This window comes from Pelophylax lessonae (genome assembly GCF_965119305.1).
Source record: "Pelophylax lessonae genome assembly, chromosome: 13".
Lineage (NCBI taxonomy): Eukaryota > Metazoa > Chordata > Amphibia > Anura > Ranidae > Pelophylax > Pelophylax lessonae.
This window is the reverse complement of record NC_138780.1, coordinates 5,150,014-5,164,741: the sequence shown is the minus strand read 5'-3', so window position 1 is coordinate 5,164,741 and position 14,728 is coordinate 5,150,014. Positions and strand designations below refer to the sequence as shown.

The following is a 14,728-nucleotide window of genomic DNA, read 5'->3' as shown; positions in this document are numbered from 1 at the left end:
GTATTTAAGGTGCTATTTAATTTTTTTTGTTTTTTTTGGTTTGTTTAGTCCAGTGCCGCCCACCTCCCCCAGAAAAAAACGTTTTGTAGGGTTTTTTTTGTTTAATAGGGTGTCAACGGAAGTGCGCACTCACTGGGAACACGGGGCCATACTGGAAAGTGCTGGGTAGACCCGGTACCCCGGTGTAGTAGGGAAGACTGGTGTAGCTGTATCCCGGAGGCAGGGCGGGGTTAAGGAATGTTTGCTGTGTGGTATGGTGGCCTTGAGTCTGGCTCTGCTGAGGCTGCGCCAGCGTCGTTGCCGGGGCGGGTGAGGAGGCGTCTGCTCGGCCGAATTTGGTGAGGTCAGCTGTATGGGGGAAAAAAACAAAAAAACAAGGGAGGTTGTTAACATCGGTGAGCTGAATTATTTGTTGGAAATTTTTTACATTGTGCTCCATATATACAGCGCATCCGGAAAGAATTCACAGCGCTTCACTTCTTTCACATTTTATGTTACGGCCTTATTCCAAAATGGATTAATTTCATTATTTTCCTCAAAATTCTACAAACAATCCCCCATAATGACAACGTGAGAGAAGTTTGTTTAAAATCTTTGCAAATTTATTAAAAATAAAAAAAGGAATAAAATCCCATGTACATAAGTATTCACACCCTTTGCCCAATACTTTGGTGAAGCTCCTTTGGCACCAATTACAGACTCCAGTCTTTCTGAGTATGATGCTACAAGCTTGGCACTCCTATTTTTGGGCAGTTTCTCCCATTCTTCTTTGCAGGACCTCTCAAGCTCCATCAGGTTGGATGGGGGAGGGTCGGTGCTCAGCCATTTTCAGATCTCTCCAGAGTTGGTCAATCGGGTTCAAGTCTGGGCTCTGGCTGGGGCCACCCAAGGACATTCACAGAGTTGTCCCGTAGCCTCTCCTTTGTTATCTTGGCTGTATCTCTACATTGAGTCTATCTCTACGGAGCCCCACTGGCTCAATCTCTACACTCTATCTCTATCGCTTTATGGCTCCACGGGCTCTATATCTACACTGAGTTCTAATCGCTCTATGGCTATACATCTATGCTGAGTTCCTATCTCTGGGGCTCCACTGGCGCAACCTCTACGCTGAGTTTCTATCTCTCTGGGGCTCCACTGGCCAACCTCGACACCGTGTTCCTATCTCTCAGGGGGACCACTGGCACAATCTCTACTCCAAGTTCCTATCCATCTCTTTGGGGTACCACTGGTGCAATCTCTACACCAAGTTCCTGTCTGGGGCTCTGCGCTGGTTTGCCAAGTCTACACAGCATTATGAGGGAGCCACCACCATTCTTTCAGGACTAAGACTCCAATAGACACAGTAAGAACACCCCATGGCGGTTGGGTAAAGATCCAGTAACCATCAGTGTGGGTTTCTTTTTTTGGCATCACCAAGAGTTCTAAACCTCTGCTGAATTACCAGACTCCACCAGTAACTGCAAAATTTCCTGTAGGGTGGACTAACCCTTTAAACTGATCTCTTTACACCAATTTACCCCCACCCAGGAGCATCCATTTAGTGCACCACTACACCTACCAGAGTACGGGTTACTGGTCAGGCTTGCATCTCTTCCAGTAAGAGGAGTGCTGGGCGTAGGGAACGGGATGCTGTAATAATCCTGCAATAGAGAAAATACACTATCAGGTTACAGGCCGAATATCCAAAGCTTGCCGGGGAGGAGGGGGGAATGAATGAGCTGCCACATACCAGGGGGAATCTTGTCTGTAACATCTGAAGATCGTCGTAACCATAGACTTGGGGCTGGAAAAAAAAAAGACAAGAGATGACTTTGCTGGAACAAGGAACAGATAGGCGTCTGATACGGTGTTTCTGATCGTAGACTTACAGGATAGGCGTGTAACAGACCGGGAGCCATGATGTATGGGTTCGGTAACAGCGGGGCAACACCAGGGGGGAGGTTTGGAGGTGCTTTACCTGAAAAAAGCAAGACGGGTTTACAGGACAGATCTCAAAAGAGCAAAATGGATTCACATCTGTGACTTCTCCAGGGCTGCACCCTATTCACAAATATACTCCTCAGGATCAATTCATGATATCTGTTCCCTAAGGCTCCCATGAAATACTCTGAGGATTGGGCTTGTAACATTTTTTTTTTTTAGAAAATATGACAATTTGTACTGGGGGAAAAAAAAGAAAAAAAAAAAAAAAAGAAAAAAAAAAGACGTGCACATGCCTCGAAGTAAAGCAAAAGACAAAAAAAAAAAAAAAAAAAAAAAAAAAAGACACCTTCCTGCGTTTTTTTACAAAAATCCCCAGCCTTTATTTTAGCTGCTGGCAGTAATATCTTTAGATACATGTATGTTCCTTTCACCTGAAGTATGGGGTTCATACATCCAACAAAAGTTAAGGCTCTTTTGGTGCCCCCATACCTGATGTGTTAGCGATGGAGTTCCGCGTGGAGGGGACGACTGTGGAAGCCGTGGTCAGGCCAAGCCCCAGACTGCTGACATTGAGGGAGGAGGCGGCGGGTACAGCGCTGGGGATGGTACCGGAGGCCGTTGAAAAGGTGGTGACTGATGAGTGCAAACTGGTGTCACTCTCCACGCTGGTGTGCTGCAGAGAATGAGGAAGAACAGATACAGGTCAAAAAATGAACAAATTGGGGAGTTGCAGGCGGATTAAGAGGGAGGAGGGAAGGAAGGGGAGGAAGGGAGGAAGGAAGGGGAGGAAGGGAGGAGGGAAGGGGAGGAAGGGAGGAGGGAAGGGGAGGAAGGGAGGAGGGAAGGGGAGGAAGGGAGGAGGGAAGAGGAGGAAGGAAGGAAGGGAGGAGGGAAGGAAGGAAGGAAGGGAGGGAGGAGGGAAGGAAGGAAGGAAGGAAGGGAGGAGGGAAGGAAGGAAGGAAGGAAGGAAGGAAGGAAGGAAGGAAGGAAGGAAGGAAGGAAGGAAGGAAGGAGGGAAGGAAGGAAGGGAGGAGGGAGGGAAGGAAGGAAGGAAGGGAGGAGGGAAGGAAGGGAGGGAGGAGGGAAGGAAGGGAGGAAGGAAGGAAGGAAGGAAGGAAGGAAGGGAGGAGGGAAGGAAGGAAGGGAGGAGGGAAGGAAGGAAGGGAGGGGGGAAGGAAGGAAGGGAGGAGGGAAGGAAGGAAGGGGAAGAGGGAGAGAGGAAAGGAGGGGGGAGAGATAAAGGAGGGGGGAGAGATAAAGGAGGGGGGAGAGGGAAAGGAGGGGGGAGAGGGAAAGGAGGGGGGAGAGGGAAAGGAAGGGGGAGAGGGAAAGGAAGGGGGAGAGGAGGGAGGAGAGAGGAGAGGAGAGAGGAGAGGAGGGAGGAGAGAGGAGAGGAGGGAGGAGAGGAAAGGAGGGAGGAGAGGAAAGGAGGGAGGAGAGGAAAAGGAGGGAGGAGAGGAAAAGGAGGGAGGAGAGGAAAAGGAGGGAGGAGAGGAAAGGAGGGAGGAGAGGAGAGGAAAGGAGAGAGGAAAGGAGGGAGGAGAGGAGAGGAAAGGAGAGAGGAAAGGAGGGAGGAGAGAGCGAAAAAGGAGGAGGGAAAATAGGCAAGTATATACATCTTTCATACACAGGCTAGGATAACATTTATAAACAGTTTAAGGAAGAAAAAAAAAAAAGAAAAGAAAAGAAAAGGCGGGGGGGGCATTCTATAAGCAACAGAAACCTGAAAGGGGTCCCACTGTTCACGTTTCAAGGTCTGATAAATGTTGTGGACTGGCTAAACCCACCTTGCAAATATTGTAATAATTCATAAAACAGCTTCCCTTCAATTCCCCTGAGATCAGTGAAGAAAACTGTACAGATCCGCCATAACTGATAATCTGACATAAAAGTCTGATGATCTCATTGGCACTCTGGTTAATATAGCACACGCTGTCCCCCCTTTAAGACCACAAAAGAGTCGGAAAGGGTCTACTGGTGTGCAGTGCGCCTCAGACATATGGGCTCCATCACCTTACCCCACTTGCTGACAATGAAAGAAGAGCGGCACAGTGATGAGAAGGCAGGAAGGGGCAGGAAGGGGGGGGGAAGCGGGGCAGGAAGGGGGGGGGGAAGCAGGGCAGGAAGGGGGGGGGAAGCAGGGAAGGAAGGGGGGGGGGAAGCAGGGCAGGAAGGGGGGGGGGGGAAGCAGGGCAGGAAGGGGGGGGGAAGCAGGGCAGGAAGGGGGGGAAGCAGGGCAGGAAGGGGGGGGAAGCAGGGCAGGAAGGGGGGGGAAGCAGGGCAGGAAGGGGGGGGAAGCAGGGAAGGAAGGGGGGGGAAGCAGGGAAGGAAGGGGGGGGAAGCAGGGCAGGAAGGGGGGGAAGCAGGGCAGGAAGGGGGGGAAGCAGGGCAGGAAGGGGGGGGGGAAGCAGGGCAGGAAGGGGGGGAAGCAGGGCAGGAAGGGGGGGAAGCAGGGCAGGAAGGGGGGGAAGCAGGGCAGGAAGGGGGGGGGGAAGCAGGGCAGGAAGGGGGGGGGGGGGGAAGCAGGGCAGGAAGGGGGGGGGGAAGCAGGGCAGGAAGGGGGGGGGGAAGCAGGGCAGGAAGGGGGGGGGGAAGCAGGGCAGGAAGGGGGGGGGGGGAAGCAGGGCAGGAAGGGGGGGGGAAGCAGGGCAGGAAGGGGGGGGGAAGCAGGGCAGGAAGGGGGGGGGAAGCAGGGCAGGAAGGGGGGGGGGGAAGCAGGGCAGGAAGGGGGGGGGAAGCAGGGCAGGAAGGGGGGGGGAAGCAGGGCAGGAAGGGGGGGGAAGCAGGGCAGGAAGGGGGGGAAGCAGGGCAGGAAGGGGGGAGAGGGGAGGGGAAGCAGGGCAGGAAGGGGGGAGAGGGGAGGGGAAGCAAGGCAGGAAGGGGGAGCAGGGGGGCGAGTGGTTCTCTATCCAGAGATAGCGGACAGAGGAAAGGGGAGAGGGGGCAGAGGGCGAGAAAGGGGGCAGAGGGCGAGAAAGGGGGCAGAGGGCGAGAAAGGGGGCAGAGGGCGAGAAAGGGGGAGAGGGGGCAGAGGGCGAGAAAGGGGGAGAGGGGGCAGAGGGCGAGAAAGGGGGAGAGGGCGAGAAAGGGGGAGAGGGACAGAGAGAGAGAGGGGGGGGGAAGGAGAGAGAGGAGAGAGAGAGGGTGGGAGAGAGAGGGGAAGAGGTGGAGAGGGAGAGAAAGGGAAAAGGTGAAGGGGGCACGGGAATGACGATGCTAGAAGACATGAGGAGAAAGTAGGGTGGGAGAGAGCGAGAGAGTCAGGGGGAAAGGAAGGAAGCGTGCGACATATGGAGGGCAATGCTGAGAAGGAATGAAAAGTGCAGGAGTTAGGACTGTACTCACCAAGGGAGTGGACGAGGAAGTTCTAACTGTGGAGGACACAGGCGTCTGGTGCTGGGGGGGTAAAGTACTGCAGGAGAGACGGACATGGCAAGTAAGTATTAATACCAAAGACCAATGAGTGATCTATTCTCAGTTCTGCCAGATGGCGCACCCTACCTGCTCAGCTGTGTGGATGCAGGTGGATTTTGCAGCTCCTCATTGTGGCTCAGACCACTAAGCTGGCTGGAGTGGGAACCAGCTGTGGTCAGTAAGGAGGATGCAGAGACGGCGTCACTAAGAGCGGAGATGCTTGGTGCAGACGAGGAATCTGCTTTCACCGAGGGGGTTGAGGACACTGCAAGGAGATAAAAATGTATAAAAAAGTTCTGACCAAACCACTCTCCATACTTTAGCTTCCACCTAACAAGACTTAACCCGCCCACTCCTCATTCCAAAAACCAATCCAAACTTAACCTGTGTATGAAAGGTGTATATATTTGCCTAATTCCAGCCTGCTCCAATCATGTGATCTGGCTTACTCATGTGAGGGGAAGGAGGGAGGAGAGGGGAGGTAAGGATGAGGAGAGGGAGATGGAGAGGAGGAGGGAGATGGGGGGGGATGAGAGGAGAAGGGAGATGGGGGGGATGAGAGGAGAAGGGAGATGGGGGGGGGGGGGGGATGAGAGGAGAAGGGAGATGGGGGGGGGGGATGAGAGGAGGAGGGGGATGGGGGGGGATGAGAGGAGAAGGGAGATGGGGGGGGGGGATGAGAGGAGGAGGGGGATGGGGGGGGATGAGAGGAGGAGGGGGATGGGGGGGGATGAGAGGAGGAGGGGGGGGGGGATGAGAGGAGGAGGGAGATGGGGGGGGATGAGAGGAGGAGGGAGATGGGGGGGGATGAGAGGAGGAGGGAGATGGGGGGGGATGAGAGGAGGAGGGAGATGGGGGGGGATGAGAGGAGGAGGGAGATGGGGGGGATGAGAGGAGGAGGGAGATGGGGGGGATGAGAGGAGGGGGGGATGAGAGGAGGAGGGAGATGGGGGGGGGGGATGAGAGGAGGAGGGAGATGGGGGGGGAGATGAGAGAGGAGGGAGATGGGGGAGGGATGAGAGAGGAGGGAGATGGGGGGGGGGATGAGAGAGGAGGGAGATGGGGGGGGATGAGAGAGGAGGGAGATGGGGGGGGGGATGAGAGAGGAGGGAGATGGGGGGGATGAGAGAGGAGGGAGATGGGGGGGATGAGAGAGGAGGGAGATGGGGGGGATGAGAGAGGAGGGAGATGGGGGGATGAGAGAGGAGGGAGATGGGGGGATGAGGGAGAGCGTGCCAACGGATGGGCCATTAAAGCCTTTGGGCAAAGTCACTGCGGCAGGCTTTGCTAGGCGTTGGAGCGCTCTCTCCTTTCCATCCACCGCTGGATGACACAGTGGATCACGTGACCAGAGTGGCTTAAAAATTATCGAGATACGTAAGCAACTCTGTACAGATCCGCCATAACTGATAATCTGACATAAAAGTCTGATGATCTCATTGGCACTCTGGTTAATATAGCACACGCTGTCCCCCCTTTAAGACTACAAAAGAGTCGGAAAGGGTCTACTGGTGTGCGGAACAACCTCTATCCGAGACATAAGGCTTCCTTGGTCACCTTTTGTCCCGCCTGCTGACCTTATTAAGGCCCCTCCCTTAGAGGCACCTCTTTTTTGCCGAGGTGGGATCCCCAGGTGAGCCTAGCACCGCCTCTTTGCTGGCCCCATATTTAGGCCCCCCCTTAAGAGGCACCTCTTTTACGGAGGTGGGAATCCCCAGGTGAGCCTAGCCTCTTTGCTGGAGCCTTATTCATACATACAATCTTACATGTAAAACTATCGAATTCCCTTGAAAACGGGTTAATTGTAATAACTTACATTCTACAGGCACAGAGGCCTGCATGGCGGGAGCTTGCGTTGAGCTGAAGCCATTCTATAAAAGAAAAAGATATAACATTAATATAAAATACACCGGCATGGAACCCTTGCACCCCACGGGCCACTGAGACCCCAGCCAGCTCCAGCACACGGACGCACCTTGGATTGGCCGAGTTCCTTCTGCGGGGACGAGGTGGAGGAAGAGATGGGATACCGCCGCGTTTGCGTAGACCTCTGCTCGTATAAAGGCCCCTGAGAAGTGCCTTGTGAGGTATAGGTTGCGCTCTGGATGCTGCTAGCTTGGAAGGCGGACTCCGGGCTCTGACTGCTGACCGCAGAGCTGGACGACTCACTGCGAGGACGAGAAAAGGAGAAGGAGGTCAGAATCGTGCCTTGTGAGAAGAAAAGGTCGATCGTGTGCGCTCGGCAAAAGAGCCGCAGAAGCTTCCGCGGTGTCAATTGCGAGCGCGACTTTGCTTTTGCACAAACTGTCCCCCCTTTGGGGCTACGGAGAAAGCCGGAAAGGGTCTACTGTTGTGCTACACATACGTTTTATACAGTGAGGGGGAAAAAGTAAGTGAACCCCTGCTTAGCAAATAAAGTCTAGATAGAAAATGACGTTATAAGTAAAAGGAAGAACGTATCGCCAAGTACCTTGCCGGGCTGGTATACAAGCTGTTCTGTGATTGGCTCACTGTAGCGTTCGTGGTTGGAGAAGATTCATATTCCTGTAATACCGGCTCCGATCCGAACTGCAAAGCACCAAACTGCAGATTCAGCCCGGAGATGTCGGCTGTACCGGGCATTTCCACCGCCAACGCCGGAATCTGTGGACACAGAAAGGTGAACTTTGATGGCAGAAGAGGGAAACTCACCGCCCACATTCCATAACCCGCCGCCCACATTCCATAACTCGCCGCCCACATTCCATAACTCGCCGCCCACATTCCATAATTCCATAACTCGCCGCCCACATTCCATAATTCCATAACTCGCCACCCACATTCCATAATTCCATAACTCCCTGCCCCTCCTTCCATAATTCCATAGCTCGCCGCCCACATTCCATAACTCGCCACCCACATTCCATAACTCGCCGCCCCTCCTTCCATAATTCCATAGCTCGCCGCCCCTCCTTCCATAACTCGCCGCCCCTCCTTCCATAACTCGCCGCCCCTCCTTCCATAATTCGCCGCCCCTCCTTCCATAACTCGCCGCCCCTCCTTCCATAACTCGCCGCCCCTCCTTCCATAACTCTCGCCGCCCCTCCTTCCATAACTCTCGCCGCCCCTCCTTCCATAACTCGCCGCCCCTCCTTCCATAACTCGCCGCCCCTCCTTCCATAACTCGCCGCCCCTCCTTCCATAACTCTCGCCGCCCCTCCTTCCATAACTCTCGCCGCCCCTCCTTCCATAACTCGCCGCCCCTCCTTCCATAACTCGCCGCCCCTCCTTCCATAACTCGCCGCCCCTCCTTCCATAACTCGCCGCCCCTCCTTCCATAGCTCGCCGCCCCTCCTTCCATAGCTCGCCGCCCCTCCTTCCATAACTCGCCGCCCCTCCTTCCATAACTCGCCGCCCCTCCTTCCATAACTCGCCCCCCCCCTTCCATAACTCGCTAGAAAATTACTGGAACTACATTTCCCATAATGCTCATGCACTCTGCAGTGTAGTTGAGCGTTAGGGGAAATGTAGTTCCAAAACATCTGGGGTGCCAAGGTTCCCCATCACTGCCCTAGAGAATAAAATGGCGGTCATTGCAATACTTTATGTCACACCGTATTTGCGCTGCGGTCTTACAAATACAATTTTTTTTGGAAAAAAAAATACACTTTTTTATTTTTTTAATTAAAAAAATAACACAGTAATGTTAGCCCAATTTTTTTTATATATTGTAAAAGAATGTTACGCCGAGTAAATAGATACCCAACATGTCATGCTTCAAAATTGCGCACGCTTGTGGAATAGCGACAAACATTGGTACTTAAAAATCCCAATAGGTGACGTTTTAAAAATTTCTACAGGTTACCAGATTAGAGTTACAGAGGAGGTCTGGGGATAAAATTATTGCCCTCACTAACAAGCGCGGCGATACCTCACATGTGTGGTTTGAACACCGTTTACATATGTGGGCGTGAGTTGCGTATGCATTCTCTTCTGCCCATGAGCTATCGGGAACGGGGCGCTTTAATTCTCTTTACTTTATTTTTACACTTTTAAAAAAAAAACTTTTGATCACTTTTCTTCCTATTACAAGGAATGTAAAAATCCCTTGCAATAGAAATAACCAGGACAGGTCCTCTTTAATGTGAGATCTGGGGGTCATAAAGACCTCAACTACACTAAAAAAGAAATAAAAATAAAAAAGTTTTTTTCATGATGACCTGGGGCTTGCACGGGGCTCCTCATACCACCAGGGGCGCTCTAACCTTAGATGTAAGCGAAGCCTTCTTTTTCTGAACCTTCATCTTCTGGTGCGAAGGTTGGGGACTTCCCGACTGGTTCTCCGATGACACCGGGGACATCTGGGTGGGGTGGCTGCTCTTGCCGGTTAGAGGTGAGGAAGGGCACACCGGTGCCGCCGATGGCACGCTCGTCACTGGCGCTTTCTCCTGAAGGTACGCCTCCATCATGGCGGAAGTTGGTGGGAACGTTTGCCGCTTGCTGAATGGATCGGAGGGGCTTTTCAGATCTGTAAAAAAAGAAGATTATCTGATTGCTGATCCGGCCTTTTCTGCCACTTGTTTACAAGTTTAAATCAACATTTGCTAGAAAATTACTTATAACCCCCAAACTATATAATATATATATATATTTAGCAGAGACCCTAGGGAATAAAAAGGCGAGCTTTGCAATGTTTTAGGTCACAAGGTATTTGCTCTGCGGTTTTTCAACGCAAATTTTTTTATACATTTCAGCAAAAAAAAAAAATATGATAAATATATATACACACACACATTATATATAATTTTTATTTTTTACATTTTATTAAAAATGTACAAAAAAAATTTGCATTTGAAAAACCGCAGAGCAAATACCTTGTATTTTTGATAAATTTTTAATAAAATGGAGAAAACAAAAGCAAAAAAAAAAAAAATAAAATAAAAAAACATAACATATATAAAGCTTTTTTTGCTTTTGTTTTTTCTTTTCCTTTTATTAAAAATGTATTAAAAAAAAAAAAAAAAAAGGTATTTGGCTTTGCGGTTTTTCAAACAAATATTTTTATACATTTTAATAAAAATAAAAAAATAAATAAAAAATGGGTTGTGTGTGTGTGTATATATATATATATATATATATATATATATATATATATAAAAAATATACAAACACACACACACACACTATATATATATATATATATACTATACACACACACACACACACACACACACACACACACATTATATATATACACACACATACATACATATATATATATATATATATATACACACACACACATTTTTTATTGAATTTATTAAAATGTATAAAAAAATTTGCGTTTCAAAAGCCGCAAAGCAAATACCTTGCATTTTTTTTATACATTTTGGAATAAAATGAAAAAAAAAAAAAAAATATATATATATATATATATATATATATATATATATATATATATATATATATATATACATACATACACACACATTTTTTTAAAATTAAAAATGTAATAATGAAATGCATTTGAAAAACCGCAGCGCTAATACCTTGTGAATTAAAAGCATTGCAAAGGTTGCCATTTTTTTTATTCCCTAGGGTCTGTGCAAAAAAAAAAAAAAAAAAAAAAAATTACATATACATATTATATATATATATATATAGTCCTCGGTATTTAACATCAAAGTAGCGACATAAATACATGGGGGGCGGTCCAGAAGTGGTAAAAAAAAAAATAAAAAATGAAGCTTTAGTATCACTTTGAAAGGATTGCCCCCATTGAGCAGATACCACCCCACACATGACCCATCAGATCTTACCAAACTGCCCCAGGGATGGCGGTTGTGCTGCAGAGGCCAGGTCCCAGGTGTTGTTACTGGATGCGTCGGACTGCGAGTGTTGGGCCGCCAGCTGCGCCAGGGCCTGCGCCGTCTTGAACTGCTCCAGGAACTGCGATCCCGTGGTGCTGCTGCTCTTGTGATCTCCGTCTCCAAAGCCCTTACTCAACATGCCGACCTGTAAGACACAAGTCAATACGGGTTATAACCCAATGCGGCGGCCAACTACGGTTTACATAAAGTGCGAGGGACTGTACGTACCGCATACAGATCTATCCAGCCGGCGGAACAGCAGGCAGACTCTGCGGTAACCGTTAATATTGCATGCGCTGTCCCCCCTCAGAGGCTACTGATACAGCTACAAGGGGTCAACTGGCATGCCGCACAGAGCAATTCCACCCGGACCTTATTACCAGTCATGGCAAAAAGGACTTTAACCACTTCCCACCCATGACAATTCCGACACTTCTATCCTACATGTAGAAATAAATTATTTTTTTTTGCTAGAAAATTACTCAGAACTCCCAAAACATTTTTTTTAGCAGAGAACCTAAAGAATAAAATGGTGGTTGTTGCAACTTTTTATGCTGCACAGTGATTTTTCAAATGGCTTTTTTTTTTTTGAGAAAAAATTAATGAATATGAAAAAAAAAAAAAAAAAAAAAAAAAAAAAAACTGAAGCACGATTTTTTTTTTTTGCATAATGTGAAAGATGAGTAAATAGATACCCAACAGGTTGCGCTTTAAAATTGCGCACACTCGTGGAATGGCACCAAACTTTGGTTAAAAATCTCCATAGGCGACGCGTTAAAACATTTTTTTTATTTATTATTTTTTCAATTTTGTTTGTTTTATTAAAATGTATTATTTAAATCATTTATTTAATTTAAAATGATTTAATTATTTAAATTCAATTTATTTGTTTATTATGAATTCCGTTTACATATGCAGGTGCAAACTACCTATGCGTTCGCTTCTGCGAGTGAGAATGCAGGGATAGCGGTTCTTTGCATTTTTTCTTTTTACGATTTGACTTTTACGTTTAGATTTTGACACCTTTTACATTTTTTTTTTATCACTTTTATTTACTTAACATCCCTTGTAATAGGAATAGGGCATGACGACCCCTCTTTACAGCAGGATCTGGGGTCTAAAAGTCCCCATTCTGGCCTCTAGGCTTGAAAGCCTCAAAAAAAAAAAAAAAAGATTTTGGCTTCCCAGCTGAGGCAACAGCAATGTTTACATCTGCCGAGTCCAGATGTGACATCATAACTATGTGACGGGCCTCCACAGGTCAGAGACTGCCAGGGACCATCTGGTCCTCAGTATCCTCTATGGTAAACTTCCGCCGCCCGTGGAATCCTTCTCCGGCTTGCCAATCGCATGGGAAGCCGGTAGAAGCACCGGAGGGAGGATGTATAATTACTGGAAGGTCAACTATGTATTGGAAAAAGGACCCCCCCCCAACAACATTCCAGATCAGGATTCCCTGAGGCAGCAAGCCTGCTAGATTTCCGGTCATGTTTTCTCCACTCCATAGAATTTTTTTCTCTCATTTATTGCATTTTTTTTTTTATTAAGCAACAGCATCACAGAGGGAAACTTGCAGATCTACATATAAGATAATGCTGAAAGAAAAAACTTCCACTGAAATAATTTGAGGAAGTCAGACCTTGACAGAACATGTACAGAGATACATTCAAGTTACAGATCCTTTAGAAGTTACACAGCTCATACACAACTTCCTACCCCCCCCCCCCTTTTGTTTTGTTGGTAAATTAAAGTAAATAAAAAGAAAATGGATGATTAAGAGTATTTTGGTTATATAAGAATTTTTGACACTTTTGTAAAATGGAAAATGTACCTAGATAGGTAATTAGTCAAAATGTCGTATTGGTTGGCCTAAAAAAAAAAAAAAACACCTCTAACCTGTTGCTACAAATATATGGAATAAAACATAAAATTGCTACTAAAATTAAATAAACCTCCAACCTGTTACCACTTCCACTGAAATGATTTGAGGAAGTTACACACATATTTTATATATCTATATATATATATATACACACACATATATATACACACATACACACATATATATATATATATCTCTATACTATAAAGAAATAAACCTCTAACCTGCTGCTACATATAAATATATAAAATAGAAAATGGCTACTTAAAAAAAAAAAAATTAAAAAAATGATAGATATATATAATCTATATCTATCTTAACCTGTTGCTACAAATGTATAGAATAAAATTGCTACTAAAAAGAAATAAACCTCTAACCTGTTGCTACATATAAAATATATAAACTTGCTACTAATAAAACTCTCTGTAGAAGGATGTGAAGGGATTGTTTTGTCATTGTGCAGGGAGGATCGGAGGATTAGTTGGGTATATCCCAGTTCTCTGAACCCCTAGAGAATGGGGTCCCCCCAAAAGTTCTAAACAAAAAGCCAGTTTACGGTCGTTCAGACCTTAGGAGGCCCCGGACTGTGACCAATGGGAGTAGAAAATGTCCTGGCATCCAGTGGGAGAAAACAACGCCCCAGCTTTGGTGTCAGTGGGAGGAATTGAGCCCCATTGTTGCTGTCAATGGAAGAAATTCTGCTCCACCGTTGGGGTCATCACGGAGGAATAGTGGCCCATCGGTATCAACAGAAGGACGTGTGCCCCAATCATTGGTGTCAGTGGGAGGAATTGTGCTCTATTGATGGTGTCAGTGGGAGGAATTGGTGCCCCATTGTTGGTGTCAGTGGGAGGAATTGGTGCCCCATTGTTGGTGTGGATGGAATAATGCACCAGGGATTGGATAATGGCAAGCAAAGGGCCGCAGTTGGGAGACCGATGCCCTATACACAAACAAGCAGCTAACCCATGCAGTGTGGGGAACAACCCCAATGGATGCTATAAAAAAATTGCCTGGAGACCTTTAATAAAAAAAAAAAAAAAAAAAAAAAAAGGCAAAATACTATCAAACTCAACTGGGGGGATTTATTATATTGATCACCTGATAATGAGGGGATTCGTATTGATCGCCCGATAATGGGGGAATTTTTATATTGCTCGCCTGAAAATAGGGGGAATTTGTATTGATCGGCCGATAATGGGGGAATTCGTATTGATCGGCCGATAATGGGGGAATTCGTATTGATCGGCCGATAATGGGGGAATTCGTATTGATCGGCCGATAATGGGGGAATTCGTATTGATCGCCTGATAATGGGGGATTCGTCATGATCGCCTGATTAAAGGGGGAATTCGTATTGATCACCAAATAATGGGGGGCTGGGATCAGAGTCCGGGTGGGGGGTGTTGGGTGGGAATTGGCTGGAGTCAGAAGTGGGGGAATTTGGAGATTGGCTGGGGTCATAGTCGGGATTGGTTGAACCCAGCCGATCCCCGGTTTAATATTTGCCCCCACTATGGCTCTAATGTGTTCTGATAGGGGAGATTTACCATTAACATTCTGTGTGGTCACCAGGACACGAAGCAATGCGGAAAACTCAACAATGGAGAAAGTAGTTACAACAAACCCCTGAAAAAGTCCAACCTCTTCCTCCACC

General features: G+C 47.6%; 1 protein-coding gene across 7 annotated transcripts in view; it reads right to left on the bottom strand.

The window, feature by feature from the left end:
* The window catches only part of UBAP2L (ubiquitin associated protein 2 like), a 66,338-nt gene that overhangs the window by 21,905 nt on the left and 29,705 nt on the right, over positions 1-14,728 (bottom strand). For all 7 annotated transcript variants that reach the window (XM_082275636.1, XM_082275639.1, XM_082275637.1 and 4 more), the window contains 12 exons: positions 11,139-11,334; positions 9,585-9,847; positions 7,811-7,983; positions 7,316-7,508; positions 7,157-7,211; positions 5,428-5,605; positions 5,272-5,338; positions 2,416-2,599; positions 1,872-1,960; positions 1,733-1,786; positions 1,562-1,643; positions 134-348 (listed from right to left, as the gene is read on the bottom strand). In XM_082275636.1, the coding sequence (XP_082131762.1) occupies positions 134-348; positions 1,562-1,643; positions 1,733-1,786; positions 1,872-1,960; positions 2,416-2,599; positions 5,272-5,338; positions 5,428-5,605; positions 7,157-7,211; positions 7,316-7,508; positions 7,811-7,983; positions 9,585-9,847; positions 11,139-11,334 (1,749 nt within the window). The remainder of the gene's footprint in view (positions 1-133; positions 349-1,561; positions 1,644-1,732; positions 1,787-1,871; positions 1,961-2,415; positions 2,600-5,271; positions 5,339-5,427; positions 5,606-7,156; positions 7,212-7,315; positions 7,509-7,810; positions 7,984-9,584; positions 9,848-11,138; positions 11,335-14,728) is intronic.